General features: G+C 41.6%; 1 protein-coding gene across 3 annotated transcripts in view; it reads left to right on the top strand.

Moving 5' to 3' along the window:
* Positions 1–659: 659 nt before the first annotated feature.
* The window catches only part of PLEKHH1 (pleckstrin homology, MyTH4 and FERM domain containing H1), a 47,682-nt gene continuing 24,213 nt past the window's right edge, over positions 660–24,128 (top strand). For all 3 annotated transcript variants that reach the window (XM_026849206.1, XM_026849205.1, XM_026849207.1), the window contains exons 1-10: positions 660–836; positions 6,550–6,612; positions 9,602–9,751; positions 13,430–13,513; positions 15,050–15,131; positions 17,591–18,600; positions 20,963–21,041; positions 21,661–21,749; positions 22,282–22,432; positions 23,411–23,550. In XM_026849206.1, coding sequence (XP_026705007.1) covers positions 675–836; positions 6,550–6,612; positions 9,602–9,751; positions 13,430–13,513; positions 15,050–15,131; positions 17,591–18,600; positions 20,963–21,041; positions 21,661–21,749; positions 22,282–22,432; positions 23,411–23,550 — 2,010 coding nt within the window. In that variant the 5' untranslated portion in view covers positions 660–674. The remainder of the gene's footprint in view (positions 837–6,549; positions 6,613–9,601; positions 9,752–13,429; positions 13,514–15,049; positions 15,132–17,590; positions 18,601–20,962; positions 21,042–21,660; positions 21,750–22,281; positions 22,433–23,410; positions 23,551–24,128) is intronic.

The raw sequence follows: 24,128 nt of genomic DNA, 5'->3' as shown, positions 1-24,128 counted from the left end.
TTGATGTCTACAAGGACTTCAGTAGACCTGCATGTTTTGTCTTCAGCCCTGGTTTATTCCTGGCTGGGATCTCTTTGTGTTTTAACAGAGACATTGTTTAGATACTGTGGTACAGCTGCTTTTCCACTCTTGTTGTGGAGAGACTGTATCAAATAATTAGGGATTGGGAACACGGTTGCTTCATACATTGCATCCTCTTAACACAGTTTGTATGAGAGAATAAGGCACTGGTGCCCCAAATTAATAATGGGTGTGTGACTTCCATTACATTTGAGAGGTTTTAGAGACTTGAGAGTTTACAGACATACTGGTACAAAGGAGGCAGGAGCAAACATACTCCTATAGGTAGATGCTGAGCAAGGCTGTAAGGATGACAGTAAGGCCGCTTGTGGAATATACAGTATGATTCACTAGTAAATTATTTACTTGCTCTAAAGGTAAAAGTTTATTTGAATATTTATCTGTTATCCATTAAAAGTGACCTCTGGCAGAGGGCAGTATCAATAACTTGGGGTAGTACCATTTTGTCTTCTGCTTGCAGAAGAAATGGCCTTTGTTACCAGCCCTGTAAGATGGGCCAGGGAAGACTAGGCACAAGGGGTGAAAAGTTTGCCTGTCTATAATGCATATTTTTTTTTTCCATTCTCTTCTTTAGGATTTTTAGAGCACCTTAGATGACATCCCATCCCAAATGGATGTTTAACTTCACAATGGCAGAACTCACAGTGGAGAATGGCAGTTGTATGGACTGGCAAAAGCGATGCCTTGCGTTGGAGTCCCAGCTCTTCAAATTCCGCTTGCAGGCAAGCAAGATCCGAGAGCTGTTAGCTGAGAAGGTGAGGCAGTGATGGCTTCTTCTACTCTGCACTGAGTTATGTCATGAAAGCAAAAAAAAATCCTGAAATGCTGAGCTATCCAATGAAACTGTTACTTGCAGAAAGGATCTCTTGATTACAGTATGACATTGCATGCTGCTTATCACTTGAGATAGAGATGTGCTTGTCAGTGGTGTAAAGTGACATTAGTGAAAATAAGAGTTTGGCCTTCTTTACAGGAAAATCACCAGGTATTTGGACTCTGCTGGAAAACACTACCAGCGAGATTCTGGATGTCTAAAGTGACCGAAGCAGCTGCAGAGGAAAGATTTTTGATAAGAACAGCAGGATCAGGACTTGGCTGGCAAGAGAAAGGTTTATGGGAGTGCAAGTTATGCTGTGATGTTAGAAGACTGGACAGGGGTACATGTACTGCCATAGTTAGAATAACATTGCATATCCAGTCAAAAGGTTCTGGGAATACTGCAGAGCAGCACCAAGATACTTTTAAGATGTGGGTTTTAGAAACTTTCATGACATCTGTGGTTTTAGAGACATCTAATCTCTTTCAAGTGCATTAAGTGAATTTGTTTGCATCCTAGGGTAGAGGACAGACAAAGATTTGAGGGGTTTGGTTGGTTTTTTATTTCCATCATGCTGTGGATTTCTGGTGGCTTTTCTTTACGTTAAATTGAGTTATTTTTCAATTTGAATCAAAGCTTTTTCACAAACTTAATTTGCATAAAATCCAAGTTCATAGGTTGCTGTGGGTTTCCTTCTTTGTTTCAAAATGTGACTTGCATTACCACAGTCCAAGATTGCTCAGATATTCAGTTACTATTGGAAAGCGAGAACAGCTTCTTTCAGTCATAGTTTGCTAATGAAGCTGAAATCTTTACAACTGACTGTAGTTTACTCCAAATGCTTTTAAGCTGTACCTGATGACAGATATGTTCTAAACTCACTTTTGCTCCATTTTGTATTATGTAACTTTTATGTGTATATTCTTGTTTGTTGGTTTTGGATGTGAAAACATCCAAATGACATCTACTTCAGAGTGAAGCAATTCTCATCCTTGCTTTCACTGTAAATGTGTTTCCACTAATGCTGTGTAGTGCATGAGGCATTCATTTCCACCCTTAATTTTTAAGAAATTATGCAGTTCTAAGCACCTTTTTCATCTTTTCAAGGTAGCTTCTGAGATGGACCTTAGTGATTACTTACCTTGGAAAACATTGAAAGTAGCTGTAAAGTCTACTTAGAAAAAGGCATGTTAAAATAAGTCATGTAGAAACGTGGCACAGGTCTGGTAAAGACAACCAGTACTCATGTGAAGTACTCTGCTGCATTATGGGATCTGGGTCCTTGTGATTAATTAGTTTCTGCTTTGAGAAATTTCCTGACTAACCCCATGCAAAACAAAGAAACCCACCTACCAGACTTTCTTTCTGGAGAACAGACTTGTCAGAGATCTTTTAACTCTCCTGCTGGGGAGATTTGTGGGCCATGGCAGAGAAGCTTCATCTGCTTCAGGGGGCTCCTCAAGGAAGGGGCCTGAGTGCCATTAATCAGCCTTTCAGTCAAAGAGATGTTCCCTTTGTTAAGATTAAGGAGCAGCTTGGTTCAGTGATCAGGTTACTTTGTAACTACTTGTACATTGCTGTTGTAGGCTTACTTGAAGGGTCAGAGAGGCAGCAGGTTTGTGGTTCCCCTCTCTGAATGTCATGTGGGAAGGGGAGAGCCTCAGGGACTGTGGGGCAGCTCTGGCAGGCTCTCCTGACATAGGTGGACTCAAGACACCAGAGCAGGTGCTCAGCACCCTATGCTCATGCTGAGCACTGCTGTTGGAAGTGTTCTGAGCCTCGGGTTCCTGGCTGCTCTGCAACAACTTGCTCAGAGACCCTCCCTCCCTCTTCCTCAGTTGCCACAGGGCTTCCTAGGAGTCACAGCAACAGAGGCTCCTGTCCACGCTGCTCCCCCGCAGGTGGGTGGTGATGCAGAAGTGAAGGAGGCACATGCTTTGTGCATAGTGATGCCAGCTTCAGAGATTTTTATCATAGATTTTGTAGCAACTATGACTTTTAAATTTCTTTTCTTACAGTTCTATTTGTGAGATTCAGACTTATTTTAAAGAGTACTTCATTTTCAAAAAGGCTTGGTGAAGGGGGGGGTTAGGCAGAAGATCTTGAAAAATGTGAAGTGGGCACAGTTTGAAGCTGTGTGGCCAGCCTGTGATGACCATTGCCCCATAGATCTTCTGATATTGTTTGCAGCAGGAAAATGTAAAAAAAAAAAAACAAAACCAAAACAAAACCAAAATGGCTTTGCAAGTGAAAGCAAAGAACAATGTTAATGGTGTGATACTTGCTCACCAGCTAGGTCGTCTTAAGAGTCTGGAAGCTACTGATTAAAAGGCTTAGAAAACAGATGCCCCACATTTTAAATTAGTCTTTATAACCAATCTTATGATTTTAAGGCAGATTTTACTATTTTAACCCACAAAAGAAGCCCAACCATTCATGCCTGGCACTGGTAGTACAATGTGTGCTAACAGTTTAAATACTTCAGATTTTAAAAATCCGCTTAGATTGAATAATCTAGATCGCTGTTCAGAACATCAGGAATTTAAAACCCAGCAGTTCAACTGCCAGTGCCCTAGTTCACGTGTTGTGAGCCTCCATGTTGGTAGCTCGGTCTCAGCTACTGAACAGTGCTGCCCAAGCTGTGCAGAGCCTGCTGTGGGTTGACATGGCAGAGGGAGCCCAGGCCCTGGCCTCCCAGACAAAGCTCTGCCATCATGCTGGAGCGCCACAGGGCATGAGACCCCTGGGTCCTGCCTTGTTGTGGACATCAGCAGGGATCTGGTCTCTTTGGAAACAGGCAGTTGTTTCCACTCTGACTTTCCTGTACACACACAAAGAAAGGGATACTCCTCTTGGTGACATAGTAGGCTGTTGTCTTGGCAGCAAGATGACCTGGTTAGGAGCAAGCTCTGGAAGAGAACAGCAGGAGGAAAATGAGGCTGAGACATGCAGGATCTTTTTTCACTCAGTTTTATTTAGTGTGTTCTGAGGAGAGGGAAAGCCTGTGTGAATGGTTGATAGGAGGATCTTCTGCAGCTTTTAGAAGAGCCATCTGGGTAGCTTTTAACCTGCTTCTGTCATACTTCAATACAATAAACATTTGGAAAAAGCTTCTTTTGTCTCACACAAGCATGGCTATACAACTGGGGCTGCTTCTCTCCATGCAAGTTGTCTGGGCTAATGTTTGGGAGAAGAGTTACTTGAATTTGGCTTGGTCACTAAGGTTTGGGGTTTTTATGTGACCTGGGTTAAGTTGCTTAGTAGCATTTGTCAAATTATAAAGCATTTTGAATGAAAGGACCCACATAAATACTAAGCATTATTATTAAATCATTGGGGGATTTGAAAGAGCCTTGCAAGCATGGATGTATTAAATCTGAATGTGCTTCAGTGAGACAGCTGACACCGGGGATAGTTGAAGTAATAATTTTGTGTACATGAGAAACACAGAAGTTATTTAACAGTTCATAGTGGGACAACCCAACAGTGTACTACAGGAAGCAAAGAAAAGTACAAGTTCATTTAAGGCTATGGAGGGAATTAGGGTGACAAAAATAATTTATTTGACTGGAACTTAGCCAGGTCACCCTACTTGCACAAGAAGTTTCATAACTCTTTAGTGATCAGGAATGGTCCCAACATGCATTCTCTGTCCCGATCAGGTTCCAGGACTGCTAGCAATGCAAAGCAAACTGTCATGAGGCTGGGACAACAAAGAGTTTTTCAGTCAGAATGGTACTATCTTATTAAAATAATTTGAGTCTTTCATAGAGATCGCTCACCTTGTGGAGGATTGAATTATTAGTCAAAGAGGACAGCCTTTGGGAAAAGGCCCAGAGATTCATCTAAAATCTGCGCTGCGAATGTAGACCCTGTCAGTTTATCTGAAAACTAGCAGAGGCCATTGTTTATGACAGTAGCTTCAGAGTCAGTCTTTGTTTCACAAGGTGTTATTATGTCTCCAGTTAGCATCTGTCTTTCACCAGTATATTTTGCTGCTACCTGTCTGGTGATGACTACCCAGAGACTAATAGATACATGCACGGGTTGATGACTGTTCCTAATGGACACAGGCTCATGTCGCAACACAGATCACTGCTGTCAGTGTTAGACTACCTTGAGCTCAGTCTCTACCAAGACTTGGAGACTGGGTCTTCACTTGGAGCAGCTTTGACTCTCTATGCAGTCTTCTGTGGTATATCTCTGTTCCTCTGCCAAGGATGTCTTCTTGATTTGGATATTAAGCTCCATAGACTGTGGTGTCCTTGTCTGCTTTTTCAGGGAGGAATCCTGAGAGGTATCATGCTAAATGTGGCACTTTCAGATCTTCATGTTTTGAATTTGTTATGGCATGGCTTTTTTAGTTATATGACCATTGAGGTGTCTACATATATGTACCTTTCTGATATGTCTGTTAATAGGTGGCAGTCTGCTGTTACGATCAACATGTATGTATGAAAAGGGCAGTTGTCTTACTGCCGTCTGAAGAAAGGGAAGACACAGGAGTGCTGTCATGCCCATTCTGGATGATCAACCCAAGAGGAGTAAATCCCATTTTCAGAAGTATTGGTTTGCCCCTCATAGTGACCAACCTGAATACTTGGCTCTGGTGCTTTATCAAGAGTCATAAAATGCACTGGAGAGAAAAGGAGTTCAGTTCCCCTTATAGATTTTCTGCTTGAAACACAAGTCTTTTAGTCTGCTGAAACTGCTTCTGTGTCATTCCTTTGTTAGTAAAACATTTCTTCATTAGTAAAACAAATAAATGCTGGAAATTCTGTGAAGCATTTCTCAAATTTTGCAGCTTAGTGGATGAAAAGTCTCTGTGACTTCATATTAAATCTGACTTCAGCTTAAATCTGAGACCCTTTGAAGCAGGGCAGGCAGAAGAAGATGGCCTTGCAAGAACTGAATGAGATCCTTAGTTGCAATTAAAAAAAAAAAAAAAAGTCTGGGCTTGAGTGGTAAATTGTTAGGTACATTTGCATTTCACTGAGAATGAAGTGGTGTATATACATTTAGAATAAAATTCTATTTAGTGTCCTTTGACTTCAATAGCAGCAATGCTCATATAAAGAATCACAGAACTGTCAGTTTGCAAAGCTCTTTAAAATGCAAAGAAGCATAGGAAAATTAAGATCATTGTTAATCTTGTCAGTTATGAGCCTATGCTGCTTTTGAAACCAAGGCAAAGTATTCATTGGTTATAAGGTGGCATTGTAGAGAACCTGCTGTGAGCTTTCCAAGATGTATTCATTTTTGTTTACCATTGTGACTGAATCCTATCTCAAATAAAACTAAGAAAGAATGGCATGCTGTAGATGGGCTTCTTACAGGGACAGCCCATGGTGTGTAAATTGTAGAGACAGTGTCAAGACTTTGGGACTATTCCCTTGACCTGTGTAATGAATGATAAAGCTCGCTAATGAGAAGGCAGTTCCGGTAAATTTGAAGTAGGGCAGAAGACTGGAAAAGGTCAAAGGCTTTTTTTTCCTTGGTCAAAGCTGTCCAGTTAACCCAGAAGATGCCAAAGGTCTGTAGACCTGCACACAAAATGGAAGATTACTGAGTAAAACATGTGAACTTCCAGGGGACGTTAATTTCTTTTCTTTTATTTCCCCCTCTCCCCTCTTTCTCTTCTGGCTCTGAAGATGCAAGAATTGGAACAGAGAGTGATAGAAGCAGAGCAAAGAGCTGAGGATGCAGAGAAACAGGTAAGAGATTCTCTTATGGTTGCTCTGGTACAAGCCCAGCAGTAAATTCCCTCCAGCCTAGGATACAGACAGCACTCTGCAGTGCTGTGCACTGGTAGGGAAACACTGATTTACAGTGCTGAGTGGATTTTTCTGGTCTACTTCCCAGTCTCTGAGCCTGAGCAATGAATAGGTGCCTAAACAGGTTCAACCCTAAGTGAAAACCAGCACCTTGTCTGCCTCTCGGCTTCACAGCCTTTACTCCCTCATCTGTGATAGGCGTGCTTGGCTATGGAAAAGGAAGGGGATGTTGTACCTCAGGATTAAAGCACAGAGATAGAGCTGCCTGCCAGATCCTCAGAAAACAAATACTTAAGAGTACTGGTAAGGACTTGTCTACAAGTGGAGAAGGTTCTGTGAAAGAAGTAAGGGTGTGTCTGCAAAATCTATCAGTTGTTTTGGACTTTCTTTTTGGTAATTACTGCTCTGGCTTAGGAGCCCATGGAGAATAGCAGTAAGAGCTGGATTCATTGCATATTACTGTAACCATCTAAAAATTAAGTATATTGTCTAAGTTAGTCCTTCTATGCTTCTTGGATAATGGAGAAGGGGAGAGGGAGACTTCAGCTTGTGAACAGGCTATGAAGAGTGATGGACCTTTGGGAAGCGGACCATCATACAGTCTGCACTGTGAGGAGTATTATAAAAACAAAAGAAGCAGATAGGGCCAGAGGCTCTGAGCTCCTGCATCACTGCAGACCACTGTGGAAGAGAAGGTTTGAAGTGAACCAGCTCCCTACAGCTGGACAAGAGCTACAGGACTGAGTGCTTAGAGATTAAAGTGCAGAACTAAAAGCTGTGCAAGATGGCCAACAACAGCTGTCAAAGCTGACCAGTAGTGAAGGACTGAATAGACAGTGTTAGAAGTCTAGGAATCAAGAACTTGAAATACCTGGTAAGCTATTCTGTCTGCAGAACGTACTATTCCACACCAGTTTCATATTGACATCAAGACATTTTTCTGACCAGCTTTAATATAGGAAAGATGCTGTGCTGTTGGCCTCTACAGTAGATCAGCAACTGCCAACCAAGAACAGGAGTTGTTCTTGAGAGCAGTATCAGGAAGTCCACACCCAGCCAAGACAGGCAAAGGTAATGTCACTGTGACAACACTGGCAGGAAATAGTTATTGCCACACGCCAATGAAGGAGATTACATGCTAGCAGACACCTCAATGACCGGAGTAGCCTGTCCATGATATGGTTAGGTGCAATGACAGCAAGGGAGCAGATGGAGAGCAAGTCAAATCCAGGTCAAAGAATGGGTCAGAAAGGGAGAACTTGTCTGGGAAAGTGTAGGAGAAATGAGGGTTGCCTTCATTATCCTGCTACCAGCAGGTCCTGCAGACTAGCAGCCCTCGAAGTTTGTTTTTCCAGCAAACCTTATCCACATCCAGAGATAAGTGTTCCTAGAGAAGTACTTAATTGTTACCTGACAGCCTGAAGAAGTGACAGCATAGGAGTAGGACCATTCCTTTCCACTAACAAGTATATTCACCATGAATGAGAAGCAGCTGACAAATGAGAGGGCTCTGCATCAAGTGCAAAATCCCTTGTTATCTTTCTCTCCAGGAGTCGGGGGGGGGTTGGATTTGTTAATTCAATGGGCTCCCTGTAGCTGCCAACCTCAATTAAGGAAATCACATGTTTGCAGTCCCCTCTCTGAGCCTCTATCACAGAGTCAGCATTTGGGCATCAGACAGAAAGGAGGGGCCATTTCTTTTTACTATAATCACCCTAAACTCTAATGAAAACACATCCGACTCAGCAGGCTTAGTTTTCTGGCTCGGATGTTGGGTGCCTACCTTTCTGATTCAGTATGAGGAAGAGGCAGATTGCTTCTCTGCCTAATGCAGACAGACAGGAGGACAAAACACAGCTTCTGCAAGTATATGAAGTGTAGGCTGCTCAACAGAGCACGAGTAACTCTCTTGCACAGATTCTGTGAAGTGCTCAGATCATTGCCTGCATTCTGCCTTCCTGGTTCCAAATTCATGCCAAATTAATGGTATCTGGAGTTGGTTCCTTTTGCAGATTTAGTGTTTCTGGGATGTGTTGGAACTGGATATTTTCCCATCATCAAATGCTGCAATTAGCAGGTTTGAGTTAAGTTGATGCAATTCCATTCACCTTTAGAAATGAAGTCTTATAATCCATTGCAAAAGGGTGAGGTAATGATGGAACAGACTGGCATATCGAGAGACATAGGTTTTGAAGAAAGCAGAGAAGTTTTAAAAACTTGCTAAAAACTTGAAAGGCTTCAGCAGCAGCTAGATTTTAGTACATTGAAACTTTGTAGTGAAGGAGCATTACACTGGTGCTTCTCTGGCTGAGATGAGCAAGTGTTGGCACTGGCAGGAGCTCAAAGATAGGCAAAGCTTCTGAAATATCTAACATGGTAACTCCTTAGCAGGTCTGGAAAAAACACTTGTTTTGGCAGCTTCTGGCTCTCTAACACGTCTGAGCTGGGGATAGGAGGAGGAAGGAACTCTATAGTACATTTCCCTATAGAAATCTTGATGCAAAGCATATGGCCAGGGTTTTGTGGTATATACCTTGGTAGTGAATGAGGTAAAAAGCTCACCATGATATTGTAAAAGAGGAAAATGTGGTGTACCTTGCTCATATGTCTGTGTAGACTATAATGCCTCTTTGGTCTCTTTGTATGGTCTCTTTGACTAATAGTGTGCAAATATTTCACAGTCCACAATGATTTGTTCATGCTTCAGTTTGCATCTGTTACTGCTTTGGCATTACAACTGAATGGAAAATGTTCTTTTCACAAATGTGGATATAAACTTCAGTGTGACCTGAAGGTTTTGGCTTTTTTGTTTCTTTCACGACTTCAAAAATATGAAACCCACAAATATGCTCAGTTATTACCACTAAACAAGCAGCTCCTTCATTTGCGTTATTTTATTTTTTTAATCTTCCTCTGATTGTCATTACAGGTCAGAGCTATGGAAGAGAAGATAAGACTAGCCAATGTGAAGACTGGTGAATCAGACAGCACTCTGCACAGGAAATACCAGGAGCTGATGGGCACAGTGCAAGGAAAGGAGGATCTTATCAACAGATTGGAGACACAGCTAGCAAAACAGGTAAAGGTATTTTCTAGAGGGAGACCTGCAGCTTTCATGAGTTGGAGGGACTCTATAATGTGTTTCAAAGGTAGAGATTATGTCTCCATTACATATTAGCCTCTTAGTTGTCTTCAGATCACCTGTAAGATGATGCCCTGATCAGTGCATCAAATCACATGTAGTGCATCTCTGATTTGGCATATGCTGATTCTGGGGAAGGGACTTTTCCCAGTCTTCAGCAATCCTTTAGCATAGTTAATCTCATCAGATGTCCTCATTTATAGAAGAGCAGCTGTTTCCCAGTATGGATGGTTCTTAGTCTCTTCCATTCTCAGTTGGTGGAAGGAAGGAGCTACATCTACAGCAGGGCTTGTATTTTGGCTCTAGTAAAGGCCTTGCACTGTGGTCTTTATAACGTGAATAATCAGGTATTCTTATATGCTGCTAAGTAAATTACTTTTAAATGGAAATGGCTCATTAGAATTTTCACAAAAAAAACACCCTTTGCCATTTTTGTTACATTTTACATTTAACTAACTGGCACCTATTTCAAGGGCAAAATAGATTGATAAACTGTTTGAACTTACTCAGACCAAGTGTAATGTGGAGGTCAGGCATCAGGTCTTTGTAGTACTCTGGTTTCAGATCGCTTCCCCAGGCCAGTTTGCCCAGGCAGAATGTAGATCAAGCTTCTGCATTTTGGAGGCAAAAGAAGGTGTTTGGAAAGAGCTACAATAACAATCAATGTCTGAAAGCAGCTCTTTCGGTCAAATATGGAAGAAATTCTGATTTATCCAAAAACACGAGCTGTGATTTGATTAAAATCAACCATCACAAGTGGGAAAAGTGTTCTGTTAGTAGAAACCGTTTTATTCTACCAACAGAAGGCAAAACAAGATTCTAGAAATTAAAGCTGAAGCTTGATAGTTTCGGACAAGAAACACTCATTATCAGGGTCACTGGTTTAGTTTCAGAATGGGATGGGACAGCGGCAACACTGGAAGGTCATTAAGTGTCCCTGTAAGGCATCCGATTTGTTTTCACTGGGATAGGGAGAGCTGTGGAGTTCAGAGGGTTAATAAGAGAACACAGAGGTCACATCTGGACCGCACAATAGCATGGGACACAAAGAATGTCTCACTGCTTCTGGATCTTAAAGCACAATAGCTGCATCTGAGTGCTGTGCCCGAGAGTGAATTGGTTCTGCTTTGAGGCAGGGCTTACTAAGCTCTGTGACAATCCTGTCGTCACTAGTCTACTTTAGGACCCTAAATAAAGTCTTGACGTTGCACTTCACTGTGTAGCATAGCAATATTCTGAATCTTTTACCTCTTGGTCCATGACCTGAGATAAGTTGAGGTTATTAGAGATTCAAAGGCATTACCCATGTGATGGGTATTCAGAGAATTATGGTAGATGTACTGCATGTACCAGATCATTTCAGAACAATAGGCATGTCTAATCTGACTTCAGCAAAGGCTGGTACCTGATGATTAGGAAGACACACAGCCATATTCGAGGAGAAAAACTAAATAAATCCTCCTCTTGAAGCATCAGATTTGATTACTTTTATTTCTTTATGCTCATCTCCAAATGTTACTACTACCCATAATGTTGTCAAGGTCTATTTTAAAGTCAGCAAACATATTTGAATAAGAGCTTTTTAAATGTGCAGTTTTGGTGATGAATAGTATGTGGTGATTAAAAGCAGTGTAAGGATGTTGAAAATTTCCTGTGGTCTACTGTGTATTTATATAATATTAAGAAAAACTTAAAATTGGGGAGTGGGGGTGGGGACAAGCACTGATGTTTCTATTACTGTAATTCACGGGATCACAGAATGGTTTGGGCTGGAAGGAACCTTAGAGATCACCTAGTTCCACCCCCCTGCCATGGGCAGGGACACCTTCCCCTAGCCCAGGTTGCTCACAGCCCCGTCCAACCTGGCCTTGAGCACTGCCAGGGAGGGGGCAGCCACAGCTTCTCTGGGCAACCTGTGCCCGTGCCTCGCCACCCTTACAGGGAAGAATTTCTTCCTTATATCTAATCTAAACCTACTCTCTTTCAGTTTAAAGCCATTACCCCTCGTCTTATCCTTACACCTCCTGATCAAGAGTCTCTCCCCAGCTTTCCTGTAGCCCCCTTTAAATACTGAAAGGCCACTATAAGGTCTCCCTGGAGCCTTCTCTTCTGTAGGCTGAACACCCCCAACTCCCTCAGCCTGTCCTCACAGGGGAGGTGCTCCAACCCCCCTGATCATCCTCGTGGCCTCCTCTGGATCTGCTTGAGGAGGTCCATGTCCTTCTCATGTTGGGGGCCCCAGAGCTGGACACTGCACTGCAGGGGGGGTCTTATGAGAGCAGAGTAGAGGGGGAGAATCCCCTCCCTCGATCTGTTGGCCACGCTTCTCTTGATGCAGCCCAGGATGTGGTTGGCTTTCTGAGCATTGCTGGCTCATAGTCAGTTTTCCATCCATTGATACACCCAAGTCCTTTTCCACAGGGCTACTCTCAAGCTGCTTTTTGCCCAGCTTGTGCTTGGGATTGCCTTGACTGTGTTATTATACGAGTACTTGTTCATATCAGAAAAAAAAAAAAATCTGGCAGGGAAACTACCAATTGCTATCAGATGATATTAACTTTGTCCATTTATTTAGAGAAACCAGGGATGAGTGTATTCCCTCTTCCTTGCTTGTGGAACTGATTTCTCCTTGTAGTTGTTTAAATCATTACCTAGAAAGGAGACCTTTTAGTGACATTGCTTATGATGAAGCCATGCAGGAGATGAACAGAAGGCTTCAAGTGATTGTAGTATCAATCCAAAGAAAATTTTCCAAAGAAAATTCCCAGAAAAGGAAAAAAAAATGCGGCTGGGAAGACACAGCTACAAGTATGATGTTGTAGCAATATTGCCCAAGCAGATACTTGGGGAAAAAGTTTCACTTTGCAAATCAACAGTATTTCTATAACAACTTTGTGTAGACTAGAACCTGTTTTAATAAATATATAAACATATAACCACTTAACATCACCTCAAAACCTTTTAGCAGTTCTTAGTGTTTCAAGGTCAAGTTTTAAGCTTTTTTTTTTTATCCTGAGTCTGTTGTTTGTTTGTTTGGGTTTTTTTAAATTTACTTTCTCAATGAGAATATTGTGTGTTAAATACATTGTTGTATTACTTTCCATCTCATACACCTTTTAAAGTCTATACTTTACACCTGTGCTTGCAGAAGTTGAATCCCTTTCGCTTGGAATTATTACAGTGTTTTATAAATCAGTTATAGGCATTGCTTAATTCTTACCAACTTCAGCCAATGATGTGTATGTGTGTAGGCTGGAGGAACACTACAGATGCTCAACAGCAAACAGCAACATTGCAAACCCATCTAAAATATAATAGAAAAAGTTGGAGACTGTACTCAAAAGAAACTGTAATAGGTGGGCAAATCGTTACCTGAGCTGGATTTTGCTATTCCACAACAAACCCATCAAACAACGCTCTGAATTTGACTCCAGGAACCATGTAAGACAACTTAGGGCTTGTTTTTTTCAGAGGCTAGCTACATAATAATACCCAAATAGTCTAAAATCTTACATCTGGAATGGGAGCTTCAGTGTTTAAGTCACTCCTGATGCAGTAACTTACTGAGAACAGTTAGTTGTACACTCCTAATGCATCTAATCTTTTTTGTCACAGAAACAGTTGAGGACTGAGGAAGCCAAAATTGTTCAAGAGAAAGCTGCCAAGATCAAAGAGTGGGTAACATTTAAGCTGAGAGAGGTGAGTCTTTGACTTGCTGCCAGGTTTCAAGGCCTATGAGTAGGTACAATGGCTGCACTGCCAGTGGGCTCCTATGTAGGACAGTAGTCTGAGGACAATCAGTCTGCCACACAGGTTTTCTGCTTGTTTTACCCTACACACACTCAGTTGCAGAGCTAGGGTCATCCCTCTTACTGGGGGCTATTTACTGCTTTGAGCAAACTGTGAAGGGCTGTGAAGTCAGTAAAGCCTGAAAGCAGTCTCTGAAGAAGATTTACTAGTCAAAAGTGGTTTTCACATAGCTTTCCTCTGCCTCTTCCTTTTTTTCCTCTGAGTGCAGTTTCTGTCTCTGACAAAGCAGCTGTGACACAAACATGTGTCCTTTGCTCTTCCTTAATTTGCCATCTCTGACTAATACTGTTTTCCTACTCTCCAGCATTTTCACATGTCTAATCTCTCCCTCCTATCCATTCTGTGGACTTGTGCTTCTATCTGGGCCTAATTCAATACCCTCTAGAAAAACTATAGCTGTGGGTCAGCACACAGTTTTAAAGTTGCAGTAATAGTTTACAACTGGGCGTGGGGCTATCTGGTCTTTCCCTTTTATTCCAAGTTAAAGCCATAGATTTCCCAATTTATCTCAGAAAGGGAATTTGTTGGAGTTGAAAGAAGCAGTCTCTGTGGGCACTAACTGTGTTATGATGTGACTTTGTAATGTTACTAGATTGCCTAGGTAATTCACTGAGCTGCTGTGCTGCTTCTTTCGTTTTCCTATATGAGATAAGGTGCATTTACATTACCAACTGGTGCAGCACAAAGGAGGAAGCACGGGGGTTGACTTGGTGACCCGCTGTGAATCCAGGACCATAAATTCACACTGTTTCTTTACTGGCCATGAAGTTCGTGCTAGATGCTGATTCTAGGTGCACAAGTGAACCACTGCCAAGTGAAGGACTTTGCATCTCTGTTGCAAATGGGTTGCTCCAGACAGCACCATGGGTGCAATTTCAACTTTTAATTCCATCAAGAGGGAAGCCTCTTTGGGTGCACCACTGCTGCGGTTAAGAATGTATGCTGAGATGCTTCAAGCAAAGACATATGGCAAATTTGCAAAGAATCACTTGTGCTGATTGCAAATGTAAATGCACCCATAATGGTTTCCTTTGGTTCCCTGGATCCAGGGGATCTCCTTTTACCACATACAGGGTAAGAAGGGAAAACACTCTTCCTGGGTAATAGGTTTTTGATTGTTTCTTTCTTGACAGTTATTTCTGGAACAGGAGTAAATGATAAACAATAGCAAGGAAAGAAATTAAAAGACCTATTTGAGAAGTGCAAATAATATACAGAGGCTATTTGAGAAAGCACAGCAAAGTCTTTATGTGGGTTGTCCAGTGTTGCTGCTGAGTAGACTTCAGGGTGACTGGTAGACTCAACCATTCTTTATCCCTTTTCCTGTTAAGAATGTAATAAAGATGAAGACATATTCTGTATAGTGGAACACACGCACACACAGTTTTGCATTATTTTTCAGTTTTTATTATTGTTGTTTCATAGCTTGAGCTAGAAAATTACCACCTGAAAAACTGTAATCAGAGGCTGACGGAGCAAATTGAAGCCCTTCAGGATACATTGCAAGGTAAATGTGTTCACCTGGCATTGTAGCCTAGTAACCACCATTAGTGGAAGTCAGCATTCCTGGTTTGTATTCTTAACTTTGTCAGAAATTAGCACTTGTGACAGTGAGCAAGCAGTAGAATTGCTTTGTTTCTCAGTGGGTCCATTTTAAAGATGGGAATAACATTGCTTACCTGCCTTAAAAACTCCTAATTGGTTTCCCACCAGCAGTTGAACACAGATGGCTTTTCTTCAGAGTCTGCTTTTACCCTTAAAATAATGGCTCCTGAATTAGAAACACTAATTGAAATAACAGCAAAACTCTCCATTCACTTCAGTGGTGCAGGGTTGAAGTCCCTGAGGTATTTAACTTTACCTCCATATGTGACTTATCCTCATCCCCACAGAACCTCTGCTGGCATGTGAGCTGAGTAACTGAGAACTGAATAGGCCAAGGCAGCAGCTGTCTGGTGTGCCTTTAGAATCTGTGTTCCCTGTGCTATCAGGTTGGGTTGGAGAAAGCTGCTTATGGTGCTTGTGGTTCTTGTTTGTAGGATAGATGGAGAACTTTGGTCTCCAGGGCTTGAAATCAGCACCTTTTATTGCAACATATACTGAAGAGGAAATTTTCTCTTAATCATTTTCTTCCTGTTTTTTTGGTTTTTTGTTTTTTTTAATGAGTTTGGTTTGGTTACAGTAAGATGAGCTAGTTTTCAGAACTGCACTGGGCATGCAGGCAGGGGGCATTTTTTTCCTGCAGAAGCTTTTCTGGCATTCCTATCACTCCACAGCAAGGGAATGGGGCAAAATTCCTTCTAAATCCCACCACGTTTCTAGCTAAATGCTTTATGACTGGGTTTCTCTCATCCCCTCTGGCTCTGGCTGTTTACAAAAAGAGAATAGCTGGTAAGCTGCGTTAATAATCTGGCATTAAGTGTTCCCTGAATCCCAACTCTCATGGCAGTAAACAGCTCTGCCCTCTCCTCTTATTCCACACTAGTCGCAATGTGCCAGGCTGAATTCAGAGGCCTCTGCAGAGACAAATCTCTTCTTCCTTGCCGTGTTAATAGTAACAGCTTCCTCTGCTTCATCTTCTGTCACATTTAGGAAGCTGCAAAAATACCAGTAATATTTAAAATGAATGACCTCTCTTTAGTCTACACCAACGATGAACCTTGGGCAGGGGAAAATGTGTGCCAGGATTTGTGTGTGCTAGCATTGTGTGTTAGGGATAGATTTGCTAACATTCAGTTCCTTGTGACTCAGGTGTCAAGGTCAGGCTCTTATGGTTGTCTTTCTCAGCTGTGTTTCCAAGAGTAGATTTCATCAACTCCACAATCAACAGTGATTTATTCTGCTGTTTGCCCTTCCCTCTGTTACTTTGTGTCTTCAGTTTTTTTCTACTTTCTTCTAAATCCCATTAGTGGTTAGCAATGGCTGTAGAGTTTGATGTTCGGGCAGCATTTTCAGCAATAGCTGCGCAGAGTCACACTCACCCATATTTATACAATTTCCAAAGCATCTTATGATTTGGTTCTCTTCAGTCAGGCAATATATAAATGCCAAGGTCAATCAAAATCATAAAGTGAAGTAACATCCTTGGCCACAGTTTTATCCACATTTTCTCCTACCCTAAAGCTGATACTCAGCAGAACCTGTAGAACTGAGATAGTCTTTAAGTCTAGTAATTATGGAAAGGAAGAAAGTAGAAGAATTGTAAAGCGTAGGTACTAAATAAAAGCCTCATCTAGCCCCTGGGAATGGAGGAACCATACCAGCTTATTTGATGACTTAAATCACTGTAGGTCCATGGAAGTCAAAAGCCACGCTAAGCAGTGTTCTGGCCACTTAAATGGCCAGTATTGTGTGGATAGGTGGACATTCTTCTCATGGCGCTTTTAAGAGAAGAGATATAATCATGGATAGGTAAAACTGCCATATGGATTTAGACTGAAAGCTTGCCGAGGCCAGTATCCTGTCTTCTGATTGACTGTGGATATTTCAGGAAAAAGTAGAAAATATTGCAGGTGGAGCTGTCTTTCTCTCCATGTAGCCTTCCAGCTTCTGCTGTTAGTGTTTTAGGAAGTTCCTAGGCCAGAACTTCTAAACTATTTGTATCACTGATAAATTACGGGTTTTTTTTGGCCTCTCTTTTGTATATCGCAGCATTTTATTTCTTTTTTTGTCTGAAAAAAACCCCTTCCTTCTGCAAATTTCAAACATGCTGCCTGATAATTTCACTAGGCACCCCTTCGCTTTTGTAAGAAACAGCAATTAATCATTTCCTATTAATCTTTTCTGTACTATTCCCAACCATAAATATATAGCACTTCTGTTATAACTGTGCCCAGCCATCTCCTTTCCATTCTGTATAGTTCTAACCAGGCCAGGGTGCTACTGAAGAACACCTTACACTAGCAGGTAACATTTTAGACAGTAGAGCATTTGAATGCCCTAACCATATGTTCTCCTCTGTTGTAGATATGACCAGCATTCCTCCCCTTGAATCTTTTTGGAGCTGTAATTCTCTGAAGCCCAGAGCATCACAGGCCTCTCTTGCTGAGAAGATAGACCAGAAATCTGTGCTCCTTGCACCTGGTTTCAGACAGCTGTGTCAGACAGGACCCACCAAACCTGTCCTCTCTACAGCAAACACAGTCTTTGCCAATGACACCTTTACTGAGGGTGGAGAGGATAAATCTCTGCTTTCTCAGAGCACACTGAAGCTCATGTCTGACCCATCAAGCTGGAATCTCTCCACAGAAAAAGATATATTCCCAGCTGTAAATTCTGAACACAGCTTAGGGTGCTCTCATTCCACATTGTTGGACCCTCCAGCCAATACCACAAGAATCCCTGAGACTTTGACTTTCCAGTCAACTTTGGAAGGAAAACATAGCACTGTGAGCACCTTGCAACAAGTGGCTTTGGATGGCATCCGCTTCTCTGATGATCTGAGTGCCAGGTTCCGCTCACACCGGCTGGACTCCTCTTCCTCAGGAGAAATAATGAGCATGCTTGAGGGCCATCTCCAAACTGCTGAGCCACCCCTGATTGTGCCAACATCAGCTGTTACAGCACATTCCTTCTGCCCAGGGAGGGAATGCAGCCTTGGCAGTAGTAAGACCTTTCCAAAAATACGAACTCTCAATACACCAAGAGACAGTATCCAGCTAGCCAAGAGACATTACAGCCAACCACAGCCAGGGTCTAATTCTTTCCATCGGGTAATGAGCTTAGAGGCTAATACCTTCCAGCCCATAACAGCCTCTCCAGTCTGCCATGGGCAAGTGAAGGAGACAGACATTGATGATGATGATGATGGGGAGAAGATGGAGACAGAACGTGGCCCTGTGAGGGAAGAAGCTGGAGCATGTGAGGAAATTAACCACTTATCTACGGGGCAAGGAGAAGCTGTGAGTTCTGAGGCTGGCGTACTTGACCCAGGGGGTAAACCTCCCACACCACCGCTGCACAGATTCCCATCCTGGGTAAGAAATGCAAAGACAACAGTCTGAGAAGTGCTACTTATCTTTGAGTATTGCCCAGTAGTTAGGCTACAACAACTCTAGCATTCAAGCAATTGTTCCTGTGGACATCAGTCGAGTTTCTGAATCACCTAGCCTGACAGCTCCAGATTGTGAGGCATGCTGGTTCCACTGACATTTTTTTTTTCTTTTCTCTTTGTAAGGAAAAAAAAAATCCATTGAAGAAAATAGTAATCAAGAAACATAGGAATCAAAAATGAAAGTCAAGAGGTGCTGCATTGTGGTTTATCTTATGGGTCATCAAAAGTTAATCCTTAGTTCTGTTGTCTTGTGTTTAAAATAGAAAAGTGAGGTATAAATGCAAGTGAACAGACCAGACCAGATGTATTCACAGCTTTTTCTGACTCTGAAACTCAGAATAGATACATGGATTAGATCTTGTCATTCCTATCTCATGGTATACTTTTAACAGAAAGGTTTTGTGAAAACCACTGGTAAAGTAAACATACGTGTCCTATTGCTTGCTTCATGTGAGAGAAGTTCGTTGTTATCACTTTCAGTTACTTGTTAGTTCAAATGGGTGGATTGTTTGCTAATGTGTCAGTCTGACAAACTTGATGGAAATCAATGTAGTATCAAAAGAGATCATTCCCTTATTTTCAGTTTACCTTTTTAAAGGCATAGGCAAACAAGTGGTTTATGGAAGGTGCAAAGTCAAGCACTTATTGTTAATTCTCAAGTTTTGGAGTGTTTTTCTGTGAGAATTTAAGAATATATGTGATCTTTGGCTGTGTCCTTTATGATACCAATTTAAACCCCAATATAATCACAGATGTTTTTCCAAAGGAATCTCTTTTCAGTCCACAGTATGGATCCATGCTGGGGATGAAGCTGAATAGTGTAGTAAAAGAAACTGCAGTTTTCAAGATGTCTAGTTTATTTGCTGCAGAAGTCAGAAAGGCGTCACGAACGGTGTACTCACTTGGAAGAAGGAAAATAGGTCTCAGAGATTGGCTACTATTCCTTTTTCTGACCTAGAGTTCCTATGTAAGGTTCTTCTAGTTCGCTAGGCTGAATTTGTCACAGGTGATCCATCGTCAGCTCCACACACACCTTCTGAATGTGTAACTTGAGTTTGGCAAGTAAATTTAATTAGAGAAGCACTGAGTACTTCTCTGCTGTGACTGTGTTCAGTTGTTTATATTACAAACAATGTTATATGATGATAAATTCTCAAAAAGTCAGGTCTCGGGACATCTTGAAATAGGTACTCCAAAGATATTGGATGTTTCAGAGAACCTGTATCTGAGTTCCTCTTCTGGAAAATAGCGATAGCAGTCATCATTGACTCTCCTAGGGTTTTTGTAAATTTTTAAATAAATATTTATGAAGCATTGCAGTATTATAGTCAGGAACCCCACATGTAAAATTCATTATTTTGTCTTCAGACCAGAGTCAAGTAAGTGTATCCAAGTAGGGCAAATTTAATATCAAACATTAAAGCATGAACAGAATATTAAATAGCTGCTTAATCAGTAAGAAATCTCTCTTATGTGCCCTGAATAGGAAGTGTATGGGGGGAAAAAAAGCGCACATATTTCATTAGAGACTAAATCACAATGCTTATACATACAAAAAATACTAATTCTGTCATTTCTTTTTTTGGTGTACTTTGCAGCCTTGGGTACTTTCATGTTTCTGTAGTATGCGAGTTACCTGCTAGTGATTGGTTGTATGCTTTAAGGAGCAGCAAGAGGACTCCTAGCTTTCATTTTGATGTATTTTAGACTGGTTGATGTCTTAGTCATAACATTGCATTTAGTTACAGGCTTGGCTTTCCCCCCTTGGAATTTTTATCAATTTGTGAAGCACTTGAATATCCTTTGAACTGAAAGCTCCATGTGTTGTTATAACTGAGACATAGGCTTACTGAGATCATTCCAGGCATTTTTTTCATTCCCTTATCAGAGAGTGGGACTCCTTTGCAGGTGGTGACTCAATAAATTGTCCTGGTTTAGGGCTATTCTTGATTCATTTTAATGCATTGTTTATAAAGTGGACAGAACAGCTTTTTCCAAGCTGTGATGTAGTATTTTATTGATAATTGCACATAGGTGTTCTAGTCTGTGGATATCATCTGTGTAGCATTTATAAGTCAAGTCTGTTGTGATTCGGGAAATCAGACAGATGGACATTTCCACTAATGGTCATTCACATCTGGTGGAACAGAGCAATTTTTCTTAGAGGGCCCTTCCTTCCTTCCACCAAAGATGTGATTGTGATGTGATTCTGTGACATGAGCATTTCTTTTTGCAGGAATCATGTTTTTGTCTGACCATTGCTGTTCATGGTGTTATTGTTCCAGGAGAGTCGAATCTATGCTGTGGCCAAGTCTGGCATGAGGTTGTCTGAAGTGGCCACGGTGAATGATACTTCCAACTGCTGTAAGTTCTAGACAAGATTCATCCCTAGAGGGAGTTTACAGTGACAGTGTGAGACCTGAGCTTCTGGCTGTTCATGTTTCTTTGTTTTCTTGCCTGTTTTCAAAGTAAATTTGGTTTTGCAAGAGAGCCATGATAAAGAAGGGAAGAGAGGAGGATACATTGGTCTCAGGAATGGTTGAGCTGTTTGAGCCCCTGCATTCAGTAACATCTTTAAGGACTCCATTAATCTCCATCATCACTTTCACTGACACTGTTCTGCTCCTGTGTGTCTGCAGCCTGCTTTTAGTCTTGTGATTCACCATCACCTTCCCCTGTTAGGGCTTTTACCTGTTTGAAAATGGGGCACCAGATTGCCATTGTACTATGAGGAGTACAGGGTGTGTGAGATGTCTTACAGGTTAAATGGAGAGAGCATTGCAGCTGTCTGTGGGGGTTGTGTGTAATTAATAACACATCCCTTGGCCTTTCTGAGGCCAAACTGTCCAGCATGGCAGTCCTCCATTATTTGATGTTCCAAGAGGCTACATAAGTTCTTGCATGCATATGTGTACCTCTCTGTTAAATCTTCCTCTTTTTCAACAGTTTGTATCATTTGTTCTCTCTCTCTGAATTTTCCCAGTTTCCAATTTCTCGTATTCAACTTCTGGGCCATTTACCTGTCTCATCTACAGAAATGTCACAGTGCCAGTCTACACTACGCTGAAGGGGGTAAGGAGTTACCTCACTGTTCCTGTTACAAAAAGCATGGTCTAAGACTGCTAGTAATTTGAAAGAAAATGGGATGAAACTGTGCAGTGAAGGAAAGAAAGTTAAGAGAATGCCAGGAAGTACTGGACGCTAAAAGAATGCAGAAGGAGTAGCAGATGATAAATGTATTTAGGAATACAGAATGTTGCAACATGTTTTTGTCCAGGAAGCTTCAGTGTGCACTGTGAGGCTGTAGAAACCTAGGAATGATAGTGGGTGTTGCCTAGAGAATGAAATGGAAGAAGGATCTTGAGAGCTGATGGGAAAGCACAGTAGGAGGTTGTAACCAGAGGAGACCCCCAACAGCTCAGACTAGAGAGTCCAGCTGGGAAGTTCTTAGATAGAAAGGGGGGAAATGAGGAGCCCTGGGACAGTAGTGGGCAAGGCAGTGTGAAAATGAAGGGCCTGCATTGATTGCTCTGTCTGCGTGCTGAGCAGGGATTGTCATGGGGAAACTTCCCTCACACGCTGACTATACAGGTCTGTTTTCCAGAAAGCCATGCAGATCAGCAACGTGCCTTTCTTAGATGAGTCTTCAGGCTCTGATGATGACTGTGGCTCCCATGCCAGCTTCAGGACTTCTACTGCTGGGTCTGAGAACAGGAAAGCAAGCATGCCAGGCAGCCCTCGTGCAGTGAAGAGAGGTAAAGTGGGAGTATTGCTACTGGGCAGCATGAACTCTGTCTTCACAGGTGAGGCAAGATGTCCTGAACAGCATGATCTGTGACAAGCAGATGCTCAGCCTTGGTGATGCTCAGAATGTGTGCAGATGCCAACAGTACTCAGTAGAAACCTGTCCGCTTGGATGGGTTTTTACTGATGGTAGATTTCTATCCAGATGAGATTTCTATCCAGATGAGTTAAGATGAGACTGTGGGAAGGATTGACCTCCCAAATTCATTACATATCCAGTGAAAACATCCATACCTTTTCTGTGACTTTTCCCTGTCCACATGCTAGTATTGACACATTAAAGAAAATGTGTTTTGTCTCTGTCTGATAATTTCTTGATCAGTAAACAGTCCTATTTTTGAGAGGCATCAGGTAATTTGGGTCCTGGCTAGGACAATTTTTCTTGACTGCTGAGAAGGTTAAACCAGATCCTTGTGTGGAATTTTCATTACAATTGGTCGATAAAATAGAATCCTATTTCACATAGTCTTAAATATTTTTGTTTTGATGCATTGGCTGATGTGTCTCTGCATTGCTATGGACTAATGGTGGAAGATTCACAGAAAGCAAAGCCCCATTGTGGGTGAGGGAGCCTTTCCTTTAGTTTGAATGAAGGGGCTTGAGGCTTTATGATGCACATTTCCAAGCTGAAAATAACATGTCTTTGCTTTAGGTAACAAGTCTCTTGATTTTTTTTTTGTTTTATTTTTTTTTAATCTCTATTCAAATTTATTTCACTGTCAGTATCCAAAACTCAGTCTCACTACTTGTCTTTCCAGGGGAAAAAAAAAGGTCTCAGAAGTTTGGTTAGTGGGGATTGAGTTTCCAGAGTCTGATCTGATTTGTTTTTCTTGAACAAAAAAGCTGTAATGGTGAACTCACTTTTTCAGTGTGCAGTATTCAGTGCATGCTTCTGTCTAGCCATGATTCTCATTCTTTATTTTGAACAGGTGTATCTATGTCCTCACTGAGCTCCGAGAGTGATTATGCTATCCCTCCTGATGCCTACTCCTTGGATGGTGACTATTCAGAGCCAGAACACAAGCTACAGCGAACATCTTCCTATTCCACCGATGGTGGAATCTGCACTGTAAGTCTTGCTACCTCACAGTGGTATGCAGAGACTTGGCCTTGAAAGAGAAAAAGCATAACTGCAATATATTGAATTATTCCCTGCAAAGTGATGCTCTAACAGACTGGGCTGTTGGTCCAGCTTCTTTGTATCAAAAGACACTATATGATGCTTCAGAAAAACATGCAATTTGTTACATGAATAGATAAAAGTATAAGAATCCAGGGCTGTATTCTTTCCTGATGACCTGTACTGGTTTCCTGTAGTCATATTCTACTTTAATGATGGCCTCACACTTTTTGTCAAAACAAGCTTGGAAGTTCAGAGGAAGGAAGGGAAAAGAATAGAATGTTTTGGCCTAGAAAAAAAACCTCAAACATGGGCAGCATTAAACCCTATTCATGAGTGTAAGAGACAAGCAGACAAGGAACAGGAGTCTCATCATGGCTTAAAGCCAGCCTGCACTTTTATTTGGAAAATCACTGTTATGGTAGGAAGACAGGTTTTCAGTGCATCACTCAGCAAAATGATCTTCAGGTGCCTTCTTTACTGAAAGAACACAGTGTGGTATTTGCAGCTACACAGGTAATCTAGCA

This window comes from Athene cunicularia (genome assembly GCF_003259725.1).
Source record: "Athene cunicularia isolate RWA chromosome 5 unlocalized genomic scaffold, athCun1 chr5_part1, whole genome shotgun sequence".
NCBI classification, from domain to species: Eukaryota; Metazoa; Chordata; class Aves; order Strigiformes; family Strigidae; genus Athene; species Athene cunicularia.
The sequence above is the reverse complement of the archived record's forward strand: the minus strand, read 5'-3'. Positions and strand labels throughout refer to the sequence as shown.